This window comes from Colletes latitarsis, chromosome 1, assembly GCF_051014445.1.
Source record: "Colletes latitarsis isolate SP2378_abdomen chromosome 1, iyColLati1, whole genome shotgun sequence".
Taxonomy (NCBI): domain Eukaryota; kingdom Metazoa; phylum Arthropoda; class Insecta; order Hymenoptera; family Colletidae; genus Colletes; species Colletes latitarsis.
This window is the reverse complement of record NC_135134.1, coordinates 40,622,055-40,644,422: the sequence shown is the minus strand read 5'-3', so window position 1 is coordinate 40,644,422 and position 22,368 is coordinate 40,622,055. Positions and strand designations below refer to the sequence as shown.

The following is a 22,368-nucleotide window of genomic DNA, read 5'->3' as shown; positions in this document are numbered from 1 at the left end:
CGCGGGGTCGGCTGTATTTGTTATTAAGTCTTGTAAGTTTGCATTAAAATTTTTGCAAAATTATTATACATCGTACTATAAAAATAGTGAAATTAATCAAACTGTCGGTTGGTAAACATAACTTTTATAATACACATTAAAGTTCCTGATGCAAAAACAGTTCTATCGGAACCGTTTACTGCTTCATTTTGTAAAACATTCAAGCATTTTTTTAGATATACAAAATTTAGAAAATTCTATACGTCTTATATTCTCATGATCTGAAGCATAACTTATTTACTCTGATGACGAGTAAGATTTTACACATTCTTTTAATATTTTTGTCCACAGTGACAAATTTCAAGAAATAGCTGAATAAAAAACCAGTGAAATAATTATACATTAAATACCATTCTGCTACGATAAACAGTACAATTCACATTATCAGAAATCAATCTTAATTTAAATAAATTTTACGATTAAATCGAACAAACGTCTCTTGAAATTTGTTACATTAAAAATTTTACATCAAGATAAATTCAAATTCTGTACAATTTTTGGAGATTTTCTATAATACTTTTTCACAGCTTCCAGCATTTTAGACGCATGCAATGTTTACGATGCGTAGAAATTACATTACTGTGGTTCGCGAAAGAACTGGCACAAAAATCCGACAATGCTATGCAAAGGAACATGAAGAAATCTTGTTAGTATCAAGGAATCAATGAAAATTGTCGACGACTAAAAGAATTATATTATACACAATATTTCTGTTCATATTTCGTATATTTCCAATCCCCTCTACTTTGTCTATACTATGATCAATTAATCGACGCCATTTGATTTTAAAAACTTAACGACAAATGTCTGTACAGTGTATGGCGGCAACTATGAAATAATTGCATGAAGTTATTTCTCGTGCAAGAATAAGTCGAGATTGTAGGATAAATTTTGTTCGTAGCAGTTTTGGTTTACGAGCAAATGGATTTCGAAGTTCTATGGTGCACGCGTGCACTCAAGTTGAGACCGAATCAACTGGCCACTCAAGGTCACTGAAGCGAGACTCCCACCGCGCCGTTTGACCGCCCCCCACCATGCATCATCTCCCGCCTCTTAGCGCACTCCTGCGAATACACGTTCTCTTATTCCCAAACGGAGAAGCATTTGCGTAAAAGTAAGTCATATCTGATATTATTCACGCCTGATGAAGTGGCTTTGAGCGGTCAATTGAATATGATTGGATTATAACAAAGGTAGCACTTAGTTATGAAATTCGGTTCAGCATCTACTATTCCTGTTTGACCTCCTACTAATTCTATAATCTTCTCTAAAGTCATATACCCATTATTTACATTTTTGAAGATTGATGTAATTGTATCATCAATGTGTATCAATGTTTTAAAGCAATTATTAGGTATAATAATTAGGAAAAAATGTTTTTCTGAATGGGTTTTAAATACTAGTATTTAATGGGTTAAGATTAATAAATTTCATGAGTCAATATCAATTGTAATTTTAGTTAATTTCAAATAAAATAATTCGACTTTGAAGAAGTTAAATTTATACTTGATAATGATTATATTAAAAATACTATTATTTCCAAAACTATTTCCCTGATTAGTTATAAAGTGACCATTTTTAAATATAGTTAAAATAGAATGAACTTCTCATGACTACTTGTTGCTTATCCACCTTGCCACAATATTTCAGAGATTAAAATTGCAAACCTGCAGACACATATTTTCAATTTCTAAATAGGGAAGCAAATTAACATAGTTACAAAGCACCACAATTCATGGATAATGTACCTTGAATTCACGTGTGTAATACAAAGATAAGAAAAATTCTTACGTAGATCAAAATTACAATTGAATTATGTTCCACGTTAATACAATTTTTCTTTGTGTACATTTATACTTTATAATTTTTATATAGTATGATACAGTGAAGGAAGCTCTTTACCTTATCCTTAACAGTATTAGTTTAAAGATAGATGCTCGACATGCTTCTCATTTGGGGGAGGTGGGAGGTGACCTTGGCCGGCCAAACAATCCTGTCTCAGCTGCAGTTAAGTGCACGCGTTCTCGAAGAATTTTCAAAACTGTTTTTCTCAGAAACCAAGCACCGTACGAGTAAAATTCATTCTACCATTTCGACTTATTTCTATACAAGGAATCGACTCCTATGATCTCTAACCATTATTACCACCCCAGTCTGTAGAGAAACAATTTCTTTATCGCTATTTTTTCAACCACTTTGCCTGCCCTGTAGACCGATACGCGACTTTCAAAAGAGAAACCGAAGTCGAATCTCTTTTCTCGACCGACGTACCTGCAGAAGACATTTCAAACGTCAGTCCAAGTGCATCAAGATCGTCCTGAGAAACTTGACCAGAAAGGTTGTTCTGAATGTTGTTAGGTACCCTCTGTTGTTGCTGTTGCTGCGTCCGTGCGCCAACGATCGCTCTCAATTCTTGCCTTACGAACTCCGATGTGCTGCTAGCGTTTCCTGTGACAAAACGAGAAGCGTCCGTTAATGTCTGATGCCAACGATCACGGGGATCACGATATTTGCGTTCATTCCGTAATAAATCAACAGCAACGATTACTCGTAGTTACTCGTAGATTTGTGTCTTATGTGCAAGCCATAACGTAAAGTTAGTCAAAGGTACAGGATGAATGCTTTATTACAAAATGCGGTATTTACAATATTGCATTAACATAGTTCGTAACAACTTATCCTGTAACAAACAGTATTGATGTCTGAACCATCCGTTCGCGAGGATTTATGACTTTTAAAGCACGATGAGTATTCTTGGTGGTGAGAGAAAAAAAATATAAATAAAATCGCTACCGTGAGACGAAGCATCGGATCGTTCACTGGAAATACCATTTTAAGCGTAGATTACATAAAAAACAGAGATCCGATAGACATTAACGTAGACTGCGTTCGACGATGTTTAATAACACTGCGTTTAGTGACAATGATTAACCACAAAAAGCTCGATGCACTGTACATGAAAATGCGTCGTTGTTAGTAGACCTCTTTCTTTTTTTTTTTTTTTTTCGTTACTTAAGGACGAGGCGGTTCTGAAAATCATGGATTTACACGGAGACCTACTTAATCTGTACGGATGAACATTGACACGGAGATTGGAGAATGATTAAAGTGACTGGATATTTTTACTTTGTTACGTTCCACTTCACAGGTTACGTTCAAACTTAATTTTCTTCTTCTTGGATCATTCTGACACCATCGATACGTTGCAATAGTTTTACAATTACTCGAGCGTTCATTATTTTTTTTTTATAAATAGTATTTTGCTCTTACCTTCGACAAAAATACAGGGTGTTCGACCACCCCTGGGAGATTCTAGAGGCCAAAATAAGACGAAAATCAAGAATACTAATTTGTTGATGGAGGCTTCGTTAAAAAGTTTAAAGTTCCGCCCATACTGAATTTTTTTCTCGAAAATGGGTAGGATTTCGAGGATATGTCTAATGACCAAACATGCTTGTAATTAACCCCTATAACTAAATATAATTTTTCCAGAACGATTTGAAAGTTTTTAATTTTGTTGAAAAATTTTATACCTTCTCGAATTTTTTTCTCGGAAGTGGGTAGGATTTCGAGGATATGTCTAATGACCAAACATGCTTGTAATTAACCCCTGTAACTAAATATAATTTTTCCAGAACGATTTGAAATTTTTTAATTTTGTCGAAAAATTACATACCTTACCGAATTTTTTTCTCGAAAGTGGGTAGGAATTCGAGGATATGCCTAATGACCAAACATGCTTGTAATTAACCCCTATAACTAAATATAATTTTTCCAGAACGATTTGAAATTTTTTAATTTTGTTGAAAAATTTTATACCTTCTCGAATTTTTTTCTCGGAAGTGGGTAGGATTTCGAGGATATGTCTAATGACCAAACATGCTTGTAATTAACCCCTGTAACTAAATATAATTTTTCCAGAACGATTTGAAATTTTTTAATTTTGTCGAAAAATTACATACCTTACCGAATTTTTTTCTCGAAAGTGGGTAGGATTTCGAGGATATGCCTAATGACCAAACATGCTTGTAATTAACCCCTGTAACTAAATATAATTTTTCCAGAACGATTTGAAATTTTTTAATTTTGTCGAAAAATTACATACCTTCCAGAATTTTTTTCTCGAAAGTGGGTAGGATTTCGAGGATATGTCTAATGACCAAACATGCTTGTAATTAACCCCTGTAACTAAATATAATTTTTCCAGAACGATTTGAAATTTTTTAATTTTGTCGAAAAATTTCATACCTTCTCGAATTTTTTTCTCGGTAGTGGGTAGGATTTCAGGGATATGTTTATCCACCAAAAATGATTGTAATTGATCCCCGCAATCAAAAATAATTTTTTCAGAATGATTTGAAATTTTTTAATTTAATTTTTTAATAACTTTTTAACGAAGCCTCAGTCAATAAATTAATATTCTTGAATCTTTCGTTAAATTTTTTCCCAGAGGTGGCCGAACACCCTGTATATTATGGAAGATGAAAACTAATAAAAGTAAAAAATAAATTTAACAACGTTCGTAAGTTGAAATCATTGTACGAACATTTTTGATATCGATCCAGTATAAGAGACGAGAAACATTTAATTTTATTAAAGAAACACAAACATTTGTCGGCATTGATCATGCTCCAATTATAATGTATCACTAACTGGACAATTCGCAAACGTAAAAATAACCTGTACGGATAGACAATGATTGTGAGTTGGCCGAAGATTAATAAGGAAACACAACATAAAAAACATAACGGAATTGCGTGAGACAACAAGCATAAAAAATTAAACATAAATCTCGTAAAACCAAAGTGCGAGAAAAATGAAGAGATTACGCCGAGTTCCCGATGCCGACGTAAATTGTAGAGACTTTTAAAAACAATTAGTAATATAAAATAAACTAAATTTTTATTAAAAACAAAAACGATATTAATCATGATATAAATAAAAATCACTATTCTACTGCAAAAGTTACTTTGAAAAATATTTTCACAACGAAACGAGAAATGAAATATTTATCGAATATAAATTTTATTTAACAAGATAAAATGAAAATTTACGCTCGACTCTCGATTAAATATCGTACACCCGATCGACAAGCACAATTCTGGAGAGTGAATGGATTTGAAAAAATAAAACACAGTTCAACATTTAGGTTCTACGAATGACATAATGATTAAATGATAACGGTAGGTGCGAACAGTTCGTCCTGCACGTTAAACAACGTACCGCCGAATCGTTATTGCTAAATCACGATCGTTACATCGATACAAGAAATTCAGTCTTACGATATCGAGGCAGCAATACGTATTAGTTTTTAACACAGATACCACATGTGGTGCAAGTGACAGTGACGCTAATTTACGTGTTCCGGGTGTGCCGGAGATAGTCACTAAACAGTGCGTACATGATCCGAACCGGAAATGGGCAAATTACCATCGAAACGTGCAATACTTAAAAGTTACTTTTTCTTCTGCAACGAGCATTATTTAAATTTTTCTACATGCTTTGTTTCGCGAACGTAAAAAATAATTATTATATTTTTTTATTACTTTACAATCATTACTTAATTCAAACTATTAATATATAAAAAAAAAGAAAAGTAAATAACTTTCAAATGTGATTGTAATAAGCAGAGCAAGTTTATTTTACGCCTGAAAGTAAGGCCAACTTATAACAGAATGTTAACAATTTTCTTTTCATTGGTAAATATTTTTAGTAAATGTAAGTTAAAAACATTGTTTTCCAATATTTTATTATCAGTATGAATTTCAATAGTCAAGAATATGTGGACACAACAGTATTACCTCGCTAACTGCCGCTATTTCTGCCTCGCTACTTGTCGAAAGGTTATCCCCACTCTCATCTCGATATACTCGAACGTAAGTAAACCAATCAGAGAGAGTTAACAGTACTTAATAGTTGGAACACTTTCCTCCCTCGTTAACTGTCACGACTCGAACTCTAACCTGCGACACTTAGCGAAGCAACACTGTATATGCAAGCAATTCCACAACTTTTTTTATCGCGCTAAATTTATCTACAACAACCGAAGCTTTTTACAAAACAAATATATTCTACCATTTACTTTCAGGCGCAAAATTATAATCTTTCTGATTCGACAGTATAAAGTTTGTAAAAATATATGCTACGTTTGATTTGGGAACATTTTGTCCGCTTCCGTTTCCAGTCCACCTTAAACAGTACGGTGATCTTAACGCATACGTATCACAAGAAAGGTACCTAATAAAAGATATGGTACAAAGGACAGTCTTTCCTACGTGACTTATCTACTATGCTGTTACATAAGTACATCGGTGTCTACAATCACCATAGGAAAGTGTGGTGTCTCTATATATCGCTAAAAAGAAGTAGAGTGCAATCGAACATCACGTTTGTATCGCTGGAATTAGTGTGAGAGAGGTGTACATCGTAGATGGCGATGAGGTTGTATTATGTTACATCACAGTCCGTAGGAACACAGGCGATCGATTTCTCTCAGAGAAGCCATTTTTCTCTAACGCGATTGCAAAATGTCGACCTTCGACGCTCCTTCGTTCACCGAACGATAATTCAACGAGACGAACCTTTGTCGTTCTTCCGTCTAGCAAAGGACTGACATTTTGCTTCGTTAGGAACACGTAGAAACTGTTATTCACAAAATGAAAGGACATCTGGTGATAGACCATGGAACTGTTGGAGTTAATTTACAATCAATGACGAGTGTTTCTTTCTTTCTTTTCACTCGATCGCGTTTAAAAGATCTGAATGTCTCGCGTGAACAAGTAATTCCAACGATGCTGTAGAACATGATTTCACATTTCTATCGTCGAACATTATTTAAACAATTCTGATAGGGAAATGAGATGGCAATATTTTTCTCTTGGTTGAAAACAGAAAGTTTCTTATCTTAAACAGATATCCTAACCTATTCAAAGAAATAATGCAACTACGATGTTTTAAAATAGATTTATGTTCTTTGATTTTAATGTTCTTGAAGTATGTTGTCAGGAATACTATTCTAAGTAACTGTTTTCTATAGATATTACTGTCACTAGGCTTTGGTTTCTGAGATATTTGTAAAAAAAGATTGCTACTATTAAGCGAATCCTAATCCATGATTACCTAGAGGTTAATTTGTAACAATGCAAATAAACATTTCAAATATGCTTATTACACTTAAGAGAAAATGGAACTAAACACATTCACTGCCAGATGAAAATCGTACAATATTATGCATTCTAAATTACATAACCTAAAATTTGTTTCGGTACTTATTTTTGTAACTTTGCTACAATTCGTAAATCTTATTCAAATATCCAAAGTGTTAAAAAACTTGCTACTTATGAAAATAACAGTGAAGATTAATATCGAACGACTTACAGTTTAACATAAATCTAAATTGTATAATGTAGATAGTCCAGTGTTTGCTAACCTTTTATTAAATATTTTAACGTTTGCTAACGTCATCAAAATATTCAAAGTTACCAACTATAGAATATACTGCTCTAGTCGAAAACAATTTGATCCAGTGTTATGTTCCTCTATCTTCAACCAAGAGAAAATAAATTCGCTGCAGCCATTTTGTTTCTATGCAACAGATTCGTATCTTTTAAACAAGATCGCAAGGAAAGAAAATGTGGGATGGTGTTTCTTGATTCGTATTTTCATACTACAGAATGAACGAAGAGTACATTCCAACGGGTATAGTTATGACGTTAGCTGGATTTGAAACTATAAATAAAAGCATCATGCAACAATTAGCACTATTTCGACAGGGTACGCTACTCTGCGTCGACGTTGTCGTCAGGTGTGTGAAAATAACGATCGGAGAAGATAGATGTGAGAGCGAATTATGATGATGGTTGACCTTGCTCGTCGAAACCTAAGGTTCAGATTTGACGGGGGATATCGGACAGATGCTACCAGAAAATAAGAAAAAGTAAAGAAGCTAAAAGACGTATTATTTATAAGAACGAAGAAAGCTGTTTGCTTCGTCGAATGTTAGAGAAACTGTAATTTGTATCCAGTAGAAAAAAAAAAAAGGTAACGTACCATCGATGAGAAAGAGAAAGGAGAGAGAAAAAAGAGAAAGATCAATGCGTATGAAATGACACGATGAATCGAGATCGAAAGGAAGTGGTCCGAGTAACTAAGGTACGATTGCTAGATACTCCAGCAGAACCTGATTAGCCACGCAACAAAACACGCAACCACCGCTTCCCAAATATAGCATAAGATGTGAAGGAGGCTTGCAGGGCATGATGGGTAGGTATACTGAACGCATGACAACTCTGCTTTCAAGGCTATCATCATATATACACTGCTCGAATTATACAACGATGGGGTGTGTTTGTGAGAGAATGATGTGCTTCCACGTACCAAAAAATGTCTCATGCCTTTGCGTCGTTTGGTGATACGAGGTATTTAGATAAGACAGAGCTCGGACAGGGTACGGGGTGAGGGGTGTAATGATGACGAAGTGATGGTCACATGACATTAAATGGTCACATGACTTACCACCCAATTGGTGATTGACAGGATTACCGGGAGGCAGAGGCCTGGCGTCCTGCGTGTCCCCAGGCCCTGACGAATAGAGTGGAACAGACGTCCGATCGTAACAGAACTGATTGCTCTGCATGTCAGCTGTGTTGATAGTATTGGCGGTCGTGTGGTATATCATAGAAGAATGTTGTTGGTTGGAGAAGTGTTGTTGGGTATTCGTTACGTTGTGTTGATTGTGAGTCGGTGTTGCCGGGCAACCCGAATGTGGATGACTAGGTGAAAGAAGAGGTTGTTCCTTACTCACTCCGCCGTAGTGCCGGGGCGAACCGAGCCCACCTGCAACATCAAGCGTGTCTATCTCCTTGTTCCTCGCTTCATATCATACATTTAACGCTCCTAGAGGCTTCCTTCCATGCTTCGAGCCATTGAGAAGTCGACAGCCGTGCAGTCGCATTGAAATTAATAACGCTTTTATGATTAAAATCCCTGACACGCTAGCTGCTCCTTCCTCCCTATGATATTTCGCGTTAATCCTAATCCTATCGGCATAAGAGTTTTAACATCTGTAAGGTATGCAAATTCATTTATAGAGTACATCATTATAACACCATTCATCTTTTCCTGATTGACACTTAAACAAAAATTTTAAGAAATTAATCTAGATCTAGATATTAGGAGTGTCTTGTCTAGATACAAACAGATGACGTTGATCTTATAGTAATGTAACAATTGGAAAAACTACAGCAACTTGAATGCGTTTTTTTCTCAAAACCATTGTTAATACTCTATTATTCTATGCAATTATTCTTTTAGTATTCTTGTTTAAAAATGTGACATATTTGAACATGAGAATGGTGCTTATACAATGCACACAAATTGCATTTTATGTATTATTAACTTATAAAATACGTAAAATGTCGTTAACGCTAGATTTACAGAACCCATCAATTTCGAATTCCATAATTAAGGTTATAGAACTCATAAATATTATTTGTTAGCAATTTATGCCGTAATGATATGAATATATGTCCTAATTAAAAGAACAACCGCATTTTAACGTAATCATAAACATAAAAGATTTCAATAAAAATATGCGCAGTCCGTAAATCTAGTGTTAATAAATGAATTTTCTTACAGATCTAAAGTCACAACCTGGTAAGATTAGGGTTAAACGCAAGTGCCTACCCTTTATAATACACCTTTAATATTCTTTTTTTTCTAAGATAAATGTTTTTAATCGTCTTTAGTCCACAGTAATTAAAATGCAACGATTAACAACAATAAGTGAACATATTTAATATTTTGTTTTTCGAGGAACACTTTACTCAAGTTAAAGTTATTTATAAAAGTAAATAAAGATTAATTTTTTATTTAAAAATAATAGGAAAAAACTTTCCTTAATTCTATTTAACTATTGAACGGCGATCACATAAGATTAAAGCTGGATCATTTATGACGTACGTATTTCATTCCTGCTCTTAAGAAGCCTGTAGTATGAAATTCCACACAAATTATTCTCACAATCACGACAAAGAGAAATTACAGATAAAAAAAAAATGACTAATGATATCTATATGCAATTTCGTCTAGTCTAAACGTATTTTTAGTGTTCTCGAACATCAAATAGAATAGAAATAAATATTTTAATCGGTTGTGTACTTACCTATTGCAAACAAATTTTATTTTTTTAAATCACATATTTTCCGCTTCGTATTGTATATTTTCATTCGTATTAATGCTTAAATTTAACCGCACCAATATGTAATAATGCAAGTGTCTTTAAAGACGCCCAGAATAACGAACGAAATGACAGCACGATCACCATCCTTGAATTCTCGAACAATTAGCACAAAATATAAAATTCGTAGTTAAACCAACTATCGCGCGTTGAAAATCATCTACGACCTGAACGTTTCATTTCCATTAACCCACGTACTACGCAATTATACACATTACCGTCACATACAAAAAATTAAAAAATATCACAGCGTCCGTAATCGAAGATGAACAGTCACGTAACTTTTTATAAAAGTAATTCATAATACACTTCTGTATGGTGAGTATAGAGCAGCGTTTCCTAAACTTCGTTCCGTGAAAAATTCTAATTAATAATTGAAAAAGTAAAATAAATTTAGCATATCTGTAGCACGCACTACTCTCGTAGTATTATAATTTGTAATATTATTGTTTGTTGTGACAACACGGTTTTTTATTTTAAAAAGAAAACAGCCAAAGAAGAGTGCAAGTGTTCCGTAAATATATTGTGAGATGAAAAATGTTTCATAATTAAAACAGTTTGGGAAACGCTGGTATAGAGTATTCGTAAAATTATCTCGACATAAAGTTTCATGATACGATGCCGATAAAGGAGAGTTATGAGCATAAAGTCAATGTACCTGGCAACTGAGTCGTGGCTGATGGCGTAGATGTGGTCCGTTGCAACCGATATTGGGCAGAAGGATTTGGTGCACCAGGATTAGGACCAGGTGGAAATTGGCTAGCTGTGGGGGATGTAGGTGGGGGGAAGGTTTCCGCCGGAAACGGAGACTGTCGAGCAGACGCTGGCGTTCCTGGCGACGGCATCGATCTTTGCTGTTGCTGCGCGGTGGGCTGTTGTTGCGATCTCACCTGGTTAACGTTGAACAGTCTCGGGGTATTACCATAGTTGCCCTTATAATAAAGAAAAAAAATATGAAAAAAAATTCGGCATTCCCATCATCAAACATAAAAAATAATGTAAACTATGCGCACGGCGTTAGTCCTTTCGCTTATGATTTTTCATTATTCTTTCTATCGGGCGTTTAGTAGATTCTCGTATCATACTAATTCGTGTTTAAATTTTGGATTGCCTCATTTACTATAATTATTACTTTGTATCATCACGTTTATTTCTGATGGAAATTTAACACTTGATATAATTAATGTATATTGAAACGACAGTTGCATGTTTTAATGACGTTTAAATCATTTCCATTCGATGGCAATGTGTCAACAGTATCTTAACACGTCTCGATTCAATCGCCAGTAGACACGAACAAAATATTAATAAAATGCACGATAACAATTAAGACTATTCTCTTTTTCATGAGCGAAAGGTTTAAGCAGAAATATCGGTACTTCGGGAGCGACCGATGCACCCTTCCGATTGACTGAACGAAAGTGAAGCTTAAAAATAAAAATGAACTACGCGACAGGCATTTAGGACACCTTGTATAATTAAACGACACTTGAAACGTACTTGCGTCACTCGTGGTGACAACGGCTGCGGATGAGAGAACGACAAAATACCAGCAGGAGAATGCGGTGAGAGTCGTGCTGCGGCAGACACTTGTTGACCACTGTTGAAATTATTGTTTACAATGGGGCTAGAAATAAAAGCGCCGCGTTACGTAACAGCTAATGGGCAATTAAGAGCGTCAGTTCGAACTGCTTACTGTTGTGGTAACGTTGACGGATGGGAGTACGAGTGAGCAAGTCGGTGACCGGAAGGCATTTGGACGGATCCCCCATAACCTGGAGAAACTTGTGAATCTGGGACACTCGACCGCTGAAACGAACAAATTCAACGCGTTTATTTTTTTTTTTGCATCTCTAACCGTTTTAGAGATATAGCTTTCCCCAATTACGTGGGACACCCAATATACCAACATACAAAAGTGTAACTGCGTAGTGTATTATTATATTAGTAATTTAACAGCTTACCTGTAACGACACGTTAGGTGCAACAGTATTGTTGAGAAGGTTATCAATATTATGAATGCCGGTTGTAATTTGGTCCGTAGCTGTAGCATTGGAAGGAATGAGTAATTGCTGCTGCTGCTGTTGCTGCAGCAGCCTCTGTTTTAATTGTTGTTGCTGTTGCTGTTGTATCAATTTCGTCCGTTGCTGTTGCAGCTGTAATTGTTGCTGCTGTGTGAATTGAGTGGTAGCCTGCCTGACGCCTTGTTGCGTGTTAAACCTTATCCTGGGCTGTTGCTGATACATCGGTGGTGGCTGGTAACTATGGCTCGTCGTTACAGGTGTAGTACCCAACTGAAATTTCACCAGTCGAAAGTATTAATTAATGGCAAGTGATACCGGCGCGTGTGACACGTACGCCGATAAATGTCATAGACTAAACAGAACCAGTGACAACGATGTATTACGATTATTATACGATCATTATAAAAATGCGTGGAAAGGTGTTAACTTACCGCGGTAGAGTAAGCTGGAGGCGTGCCAGGAATTGTTATGGTGGAAGACGTTGGATTTACGGCAGTCTCGCATAACATCAACGACTTCTGTATCGCGTTAATCGCCATTTTCTCGTTCATGACATTGTTTTGTGGTGCTTCAATTACGTCTAGGAGATTTGCTATCGCAGACGACTCTATTGAATAAAAATTATTGTGTCCATGATGATACTACTTTCGCTGTCACGAGTAATACCTTTGTCATCCCATGAATGTGTTAACTTATTACTCACAAATATCTTGGAAACTATTGTTAGAGAAAGCAAAATCGCGAGCATTGCAGTTATGCTGTGACAGCGAAAGTACAGAATTATATTCGGAAAGCATATTTATTAGGGAGTAATTATAAGATAAACACATATCAGGAATCGATTATTAAACGAATAGAAAAAAAGTTAATCATGTACCTGTAATAGCTTCATCCGGCACGAACTCTATCACTTGATCCAAAATGTCGGAAAGGTCAGGATCCGACGACTGGTTGTCCCAACTGCTTGGATCAGTGCTTGTTTGATGATACTCCCCGCTGCTTGTGAATTCTGAATCCATCTGACTCATCTGGGATCTTTGTGGCTGCAAAGGAATAAGAATTGTAATTGAGATTCCCATTAAAACCAGAATGTTATTTAACTTACGCACAATCTTTAGTTTCATGTCGATTTAATCTAAATACGAATTACTGTCACGCAACACGTTAATATATTACCGTATACAAGATTGGCTACTATCGTAAATTTCATTTTAATGGGAATTTTTTACAATAATCTTTTCCCTTGAATCTAATATAAGAACAAGGACACGTATTGCAAAATACACTGCAACCATTGTATGCAATGAATTGCAATTCTATACAACTGTAATAAGCATAATTAAAAAAGAGATTAAACATTTAAAAAGTGATGTAGTAGATTATACAAACCACAAACTATAATTAAATTGATCTTAATCATCAAGTACAGTTACTAACGATAGTCGAAAAGTGACGATCTTATAGAAAGAGGTGTTAAGCTACTGAAGAATTATTTTCTTATTACCTGACTTAGCATATGACTGAGGTAGGCATTGGTTGTTTGACGAGGTAGTTGTCTCGACTGGCTTTGGAGAGGAGTACGCGCGGAAGTTGCAGTTGTCGTAATCGTGTTGTTACCACCAACGGATTGCATACTGCCACCCGTCCAAGGTTGTTGTTGTTGCTGTTGCTGCTGTTGCTGCTGCTGCTGCTGTTGCTGCTGCTGTTGTTGTTGTTGTTGTTGCTGCTGCTGCTGCTGCTGCTGTTGTTGCTGTTGTTGCTGCTGCTGCTGCTGCTGCTGTTGCTGCTGCTGCTGCTGCTGTTGTTGTGACTGCTGCTGTTGTGGTTGTGGTTTCAATCCTAAACGAAGCAGTTTATCCTGCGTAGCAAACAAAGTAAAGTATCATTTCCTCTGATGACAAAATTGGACAATACTGTGGACGAGTAAATGAAAAAAAAATAATCCGTTTAAACGAATAAAGCAAAGCAGAAGGTACGGCAGATCTCCTACGTCTAAGAGAAATAAATTAGGAGTATGAGCCACCAATTAAACGTTCGATTACCTGTGGCGTTGCCGATATCACAGACGCAGGTATTGGTGGGATAGTAGTTGGCTGTGGCGGTTGTTTAGCTAACAGCGACGCCAGCATTTTATTTTTTTCCCATAGTTTGCTCGTTGCATTGGTGGATGTACCGGAAGAGGAGACTTGGTGCGAACCGTCCATGGGCCGTTTCACAGCTATGTTCAAATCGCCATCCTCGCCCGGTCTCTTTTGCCCGACCTGAGTTGATCCACCAAGTCCAACGTTGTCGCCCGATTGGGACGGCGACGGCGTGGTGTTTCGAAATCCAAGACTCCGCAACAGATGATCTTCTTCCCGAGCCTGTGATTTGCACTGTTCAACGCGTTTGATAAGTCACCCATTGATTGAATTTTGAAGAAACGATAATTTCATACTTAATGAGTTTAGAAAATAAATATGAAAACGAATATCCATACATTTCATGATAAAAGGCAAACCGAAGTAAGTTCATTATTTCCTTGGTCGTTTTTGCGATTAAGAAGAATTATTGATTCCTAAAAGTAATCTTGGAATCTTGCAAAATAATTAGAACGTGTTATGCTAATGATCGCCTACCTGTTGCTCTTGTACTTTCCTCTCGTCGTCTTGGTCTTTCAAAAGCTGTTGTAAAAGTTCGTTTCTCTTCTTCAAACCAGCGCGAGCCTCTTCATCTTCGTCGTCATTTTTCTCATTCAATAACTTGAAAAACGAGGCATAAAGAACAGATTAGTATACTGTACCACTAAGAAATTACATGTTTCTGATGACAACACTACTGCAGGATAAAGACAGCAATCAGCCAATAATTCGCTTCTTTCAAAAACTCGAAAACAACAATTAAAATGAACGTAACGATACAGTATGCCTTTGCTAAGATGTATATTCTCTTAAGCCCTACGTAGGCGCGATCATGTTTATAACATAATTAAGATGATTCAACGTTTCATCCTTGTTTTGATTCCTCATCAAGAATTTATGCAATGATTATATACTATGTGTTCATCGTAGTACAAATATAGTGTCACATGTAACGCCAACATGATGATAAAATATAATAATAATAACCCAAAAATCTCGAAGATAAAAATTAAATTACGAAGGACATTTTGGCTGACCGCATTCCTTTGAGACGCATATAAGAATGGAAGAAGGGAAAGGGCATAAAGCTGTCGGAATCGATTGAGCCAGTGTTTCTCAAACTGTGGTCCACGGATCCCTTGAGGTTAACAAACATGGTCGTAAGTGCCCACGAACTCTCAAAAGAAAAAAGAAACTTATATAATGAAATTAATAAAATGTACTTCATAGTATTTCAGTTTTGTTAAAAATAACTGGTGAAAAGTTTTCTGTCGTTAATAGTAAAAACATTAAAAATAGTAATATGATTCAAGTTAATTTCTGAGAAGCAATATCACTAAAAATTTTTTGTATGACTATCCACAAAATGTTGTGCATATTTATTATTTTGTATATAATTCATATATTAGAATTAGAAGTTGTATTGGATTTATTGTTTGCGTTTACTCAACAGAAGAAATTATTTCATTATCAAATAATACTAAATCAATTTAATAAAACTGCGCATTTACTGAATTTTTGTTCATATTTATTTTTATACGTTGCTTAACCAAAAAATATATAAAAAAATCAAATTACCGTAAAAGGAAGCTATGTAAATATAACTTTTTATGACTATAAAATTATTAGATTTAATATTAGAGCCTACAATTTTGTACACGACTTAAAATATACGCATAATGGTAAAGATCTTCACAAAGAGCACCTTAGTACAGTAATTTTTATTTTACATATATTTAAAATGGAGCACGTTTCAACGAGGATTGTTATTTCCACAACGAATAATGAACTATGCAAATATCTATTGTCTAGTGGTCAGCATTTAACATTCCCAAACTTGGCTACCTAATTAATTTCAAATGCCAATAAAAGACACGGAACTAGTTCCGGTATCACAAATTGGAAAGCTACCAATTAGTAGAATAACATAATCTGGGGGAAGTTTATACTTCCTATTATAAACATAAATCCATATTTATTAGCAATTATGGAAGTTGTCGCAAAGACACAGTACACCAGCGCCATCAACGGGGAAGCGTTTGGAATATGAAGTTCGAGAAACACTGGATTAAAAACCTAGAAAGACCAAGGAACGGACTTGTCGAGTTCACCAGTCATGAATTCTTTACAATGTACTATTAAAGAATTATTTATTGTCGCTTATGTATTCTGGATTGAAAACAAAAAGAAAAAAAAGCGACAAAGTACAATGGTAGCGTACACAAATAAATCAATTTTTCTGAGCTACATTATTCATATTATTTGTTTCTTAACATGCGAAACTGCAATTACTCTTAACCCCTTGTCGTGGGGGTTAATTACAAGCAAAGCTCACGGATTTTTTATTGTGAAACTTGACATTACAACGAATCAAACTTGCAGTTGTACAGCAAGGAGTCAAGAGACTCAAAGATAATTTTTTAATGAAAAAAGTATGGAAAAGATGATCTCGACGTAGCATTCGTTGGTCTTGAAAACGACGGTTACTGGCTGGATCTTTCTAGGATTAAGCGATGGGGGTGGTACTAGTCCGGTACCGCCTTGTGGATCATGCAAAGATCAGCCTGTTTACCTGTAACAGCATATTATTTCCAAGCGTAGATTTCGAATGCTCCATGCTCTGTTTCGGCATGTTGCTAGGACTCGTGCGCACTTTATTATTATGCTCGGGATGAAAATCGTCCTCGTCCGGCTGGTTCAACAAGATCTTTAATATCCTATGCTTATTTTGGCTCTCGGAATCGTTATTCGTATTGTCCTGACTGTCCTCACTAGCACTAGCCCCCTTGGTCAACAAGTTTCTGAGCCTGCCGGATTCGGTGGACACAACACTGTTTTGAGTTTCAACGACGCTCGCGGCGGCGCCGGTCTGCCCGGTCGCGGGGTTACCACCAGCGACGGAGGTCGCATTGTTTCTCGCGTTGTTGGCCTCCATGGCGGACTGGTTGGTGGTCGAGCACCCGGTCTTCCCTTCATCCTGTCTCTTGGGCGTCAATCCAGCGGCACCGTTCGCGCTAACGCTACTAGCGGCGCTGTTCGTCAAGGAGGACGTCTGTGATTCCTGAAGCGGACTGAAGGGGAACGAATTACTGAAGGTGTGAGCCGCATTGCCTGAGGTCGGGCTGAACGCGCGTAGGGGACTGCAGTGAGGCGCCACCGCCGAATTAGAGGAGAACGTTCCCTGGGGACTCGGAGATGTCGGGGCTGGCTGGGAAGGTGGTCGTGAGTTTGGTGGCCCGCTCGCTCTCGATTCGGGCCTATCTGCCCACCCGCTGCTACTATCCAAGTCCCATGTGGAACTGGGGAAGAGCTCGAATTCCAAGTCCATGTTTCCCGAAAAGTGGTTGAACGGATTACTGGTACTTAGCGACGGCAGGGGGTTGCAAGACTCGGCCGCGCTAAATACTATCGAGTTCGACGATGTCGCGGCCCCGTGCGACGACGTACCCGCCAACCCCCGACCACTGATACCGCTCACTTGACCGTTCAGATGTGCCACGGGCATCAGCGGGCCACCCACGTTATTCTTATTGTTACCATTATTATTATTACTATTATTCGCACAACGGTTACTAGAGTGTCCTGAGCACACTTTGTTGTTGGAAAGCTGACCACCCTCGATAGGCGTTAAGTCATTGTCCCTATCATGGACAAGAAACAAAACAACACATGTAGTTGCCAGTTACCATTAAACACTTTTCTGTTTAGTATAAACACTAAGCATCACTATGTGTACTGGGTCATTTCACGAGTCTTTGCGTATATTTATTTATTTTTTAATATCCATCTACAGAGATACTCTTGGATGTCCAGTCTTCTTCCACTCTGTATATCATACTTTTTCAGTTATGGATCTTCTTCGATTAGTTTCAAATCCATTTTGTATTCTTTCTCGTTGATCTTGAATATCGTTCGTTTCTTTTGCACAATGGATTTCAAATGGCCCCGCGAGTAAAAATTACATTTCTTTTTTTGCTAGTTTTAATACTGAACTCTCGAGATTTAGATACTGATTTTTGATTATTAACAGATTTTATGATCAGCGATATGGTTTGTGAACATCAAACACGGTCAAAATGGTTAAACACGTATGGAATAGCAAAGTTACATTTTTTATCTCGATAGAATTGCAACACAGTCAGCATTAAAGAAATAGTTTTATCGCATTCTAGACGACAGCAGTGAAAGGCAATATGAAAACTGTACAGAAGCATGTTCACATTCTTTAAATAATTAATTCGTACAAACTTTTTATGTTATTAAGAAAAAACAAATATCAAATATTAATACAAACAAAATACAAAGTGTGAGTATATTTTCAGTAATTTATTCAGAGCGAAACTATTCTTCCCTACACTTGCTATAATCAATTCTTGCCATGAGATACTATTGATCGTAAACAATTGTCCATTTTCAACTATAAATATATTGCAAATAAAAGTAGGAAATGTTATATGTATTTATGTATTTTCCTTGGATTCGAATAACGTAAAATGATCTGTGAATTTTTTCAAAAAGTAGTCTCAACTTGGCAGCCTACCATAAATTTTACTGACACTAGCAACAACTATTAATATTTTCCTTCGTCGAATTGCAAAACCAGATCCCTAATATAAATTTTCCTTGCGTTAATTTCAAGCTAAAAACTGTTACTCATCTTACTCGGACTCGCTTCAACGACAGGTTGAACAAGAAAACTGAACATAAGCCTCGATGGACGTCTCGTGGTTTGATCCGGTAGAACTTTGTACGTTCGAATACACATACTTAAATACGCAAGGGCTTATGAAATGGCCTAATGCTATTTCTAATTGCGATGTATCGCGATGAATGGTCCCGCCATCGCGGCGAACAGTGCTCGGCTGATTTCATCGATTGTTCGCGATCGAAATCGAAAGAACGCAAAAACAAGCGACTAATAAAAGTTTGCAAGAAACACGGAGATAATGTTCTTAATATTCCGTGCACTGTTCGCCGAGAGAGGTGCCTTGAGCGTCTATCGAGCCACCTTGATACCCTGATGTAAGTTGTATAAGCGTAAGTGAGACTTACTGCACCTTGCAATGGCGGTAAATCTTACTTTCGCTAAGTACTTACAGCTTTAACGCGAAAACCCTGAGGTGAGCGCAAAACGCTTCGACAATATGTAACAACGTTGCTGAAACTGCTCACGGAGATAATTGACAAAAAGTCAGCAGAAACAAACAGGAAACGGGCAATTTCGTTAACCGACGGAACCGGCTGAAAATTTGAATAATTTCTCTTTCTACACTGTTCGTAATTCGACTTTGATAGTTGTGGAACGAAACCTTGCGATCACCTTTTGCTTCGTAACACGCGTTTCTAAACGTCAGGAAATTCGTAAATCAAGATTGAAAATGGCAAGGATCGTGCACCGATCGGTGAACCCGAACGTTCGATAGCGGCTTGCCAAGCGACGCTCTTAACCTTTGCCATTTCCAGGAACAGTGTACGAGGTGCATGTGGAAACAAAACACTGCGGAAGGTTGTGTGGCGTGGCACGATCAAACCAGCGTGCGATACGTAGGTAATTTGTTAGCATTCGAAGCGTTAGAAAGCCATAAACGAATGAACGCATCCTATATATTGTCGACATCGCAGAGACGGTGGGTAAATTGTTTCAGTTTCAAGAGTGGCCAGATCTCCAACACCGAGAAGAAAACCCGTGTCGCGACGCATGCATGGGCGTTTTCGAAAACCTAAAAAAAATAACAGCTCAACGTCCGAAACGGAAATTTCAAACCGATTAGGCGCCAAGAAATCGGAATAAACGATTCGAATATCACGCTTTGTCCGTGTTTAGTCTCTTCAAGTTTCTTCTTTTTGTCGTCTGTGTTCATTCTAGGTTTTTTATCGATGACTCTGAGTTAGCTCGAGATAGTTCTTGAAGCAGTAGCGATCGAACAAACGCGAAGAAATTAGGAAAACAGAACATATTAGCCGGAAACCCAACGCAACGGGAAATTCAAAAAGTGGAATGTCGTGTAGATATAGTCACCCTTGCCTATGTATTCCAATAGAAGAGTAATTAAGCGATACGAAGGATATGCAGCGAATCTTGGACAACTGAGAGAAACACGAGATTGTTTACTTTTCAGTTTCAAGAAAGGCATAAAAAAAACTTACTTATTTGTAATTTTTTTGTTAATGGGACCTTTACTAATATAACTGAGGTTTTTCTGATTAAAATAAGACCAGACACAATATAACTTTCATCAGGATCATATTTACATATTTAATGACATTTTATAGTCTATTAGAAGTAGGTTAAAAACAAATTATATTGTGTTTGGTCTTATTTTAATCGGGAAACTCTCACAAATACATTGATAAAAGTTTCATTTATAAAAAAACAAAAATAAAAAAGTTTCATCTTTGCATCATATATTATACAGGGTATTCGACCAACCCTGAGAAAAATTTTAATGGAGGATTCTAGAGGCCAAAATAAGACGAAAATCAAGAATACCAATTTGTTGATGAAGGCTTCATTAAACAGTTATTAACGTTTAAAGTTCCGACCGTACTGAATTTTTTTCTCGAAAATGCGCAAGATTTCGGGAGTATGTCTAATCACCAAAAATGATTGTAATTGACCCCCGCAACCGACAATAATTTTTTCAAAACGATTTGAAATTTTTTTTTTCCGTCGAAAAATTTCACACCTTCTCGAATTTTTTTCTAGAAAGTGGGTAGGATTTCGAGGGTACGTCTATTCACCAAAACTGATTGTAATTGACCCCCGCAGCGGAAAATAATTTTTTTAGAACGATATGAACGATTTTTTATTTCGAAGAAAAATTTAGGCACCTACCCCCTGTCGATTTTTCTTAAACAATCGTTTTTGATTTTTAGTAATTTCGTTTGACATCCTACAGAAAAGTTGTCTAATACTTTTTTGTAGGTACCCATGAGCTCTACTTCAGAAAAAAGTTTCATTGAAATATATTCACAATTGTAGGAGTTATGGCCCTTTGAAAATTGGACCATTTTTATGGAGTTTTTCTCATTTTGCGGGGTCAAGGACCAACTTTTCGAATATTTTTGCGATTTGTACATATTCTCCGTCAAAATACGCGTAGTTTGCTTTTTTAAAAATGAAAATCGTCCTATCCGTTCAGGTGTTATGACATTTTAAAGATTCGCATGAAATTTTCGGGCAAGAATTCTAGTCAGAAATTAAATTTTCGGTAAGGATTTTTTTCTCGAAAATGGTTAGGATTTCGAGGGTATGTCTAATGATCAAAAATGATTGTAATTGACCCCTGAAACTGAAAATAATTTTTTCAGAATTAATTAAAAATTTTTTTTTTTGTCGAAAAATTTAAGCACCTACCCCCTACCGATTTTTCTTAAACAATCGTTTTTGATTTTTAGTAATTTCGTTTGACGTCCTACAGAAAAGTTGTCTAATACTATTTTGTAGGTACCCATGAGCTCTACTTCAGAAAAAAGTTTCATTGAAATATACTCACTATTGTAGGAGTTATGGCAGTTTGAAAATTGGACCATTTTTATGGGGTTTTTCTCATTTTGCGGGTTCAAGGATCAACTTTTCGAATATTTTTAGAATTTCTACATATTCTCCATCAAAATACGCATAATTTGCTTTTTTAAACATTAAAATCGTCCAATCCGTTCAGGAGTTATGACATTTTAAAGATTCGCATGAAATTTTCGGGCAAGATTTCTGGTCAGAAATTAAATTTTCGGTAAGGAATTTTTTTCTCGAAACTGGGTAGGATTACGGGGGTATGTCTGTTGACCAAAAATGCTTGCAGTTTACCCCTGCAACTAAAAATAATTTTTCCAAGACGATTCGGAAGTCTTTTTTTTACCCAAAATTTTCAGCACTTACTCGAATTTTTTTCTCGCAAATGGGTAGGATTTCGGAAGTATGTGTATTCACCAAAAATGATTGGAATTG

At 36.4% G+C, this 22,368-nt stretch overlaps 1 protein-coding gene across 14 annotated transcripts in view; it reads right to left on the bottom strand.

The window, feature by feature from the left end:
- LOC143345172 (uncharacterized) overlaps positions 1–22,368 on the bottom strand; it is a 219,313-nt gene that overhangs the window by 9,452 nt on the left and 187,493 nt on the right. For 10 of the 14 annotated variants that reach the window (XM_076772050.1, XM_076772061.1, XM_076772121.1 and 7 more), the window contains 12 exons: positions 16,993–18,061; positions 14,919–15,041; positions 14,343–14,675; positions 13,805–14,158; positions 13,178–13,343; positions 12,732–12,907; positions 12,241–12,570; positions 11,973–12,085; positions 11,777–11,903; positions 10,935–11,208; positions 8,554–8,874; positions 2,311–2,487 (listed from right to left, as the gene is read on the bottom strand). In XM_076772050.1, coding sequence (XP_076628165.1) covers positions 2,311–2,487; positions 8,554–8,874; positions 10,935–11,208; positions 11,777–11,903; positions 11,973–12,085; positions 12,241–12,570; positions 12,732–12,907; positions 13,178–13,343; positions 13,805–14,158; positions 14,343–14,675; positions 14,919–15,041; positions 16,993–18,061 — 3,563 coding nt within the window. The remainder of the gene's footprint in view (positions 1–2,310; positions 2,488–8,553; positions 8,875–10,934; positions 11,209–11,776; positions 11,904–11,972; positions 12,086–12,240; positions 12,571–12,731; positions 12,908–13,177; positions 13,344–13,804; positions 14,159–14,342; positions 14,676–14,918; positions 15,042–16,992; positions 18,062–22,368) is intronic. The other 4 variants (XM_076772072.1, XM_076772139.1, XM_076772080.1 and 1 more) reach the window with 3 other exon arrangements.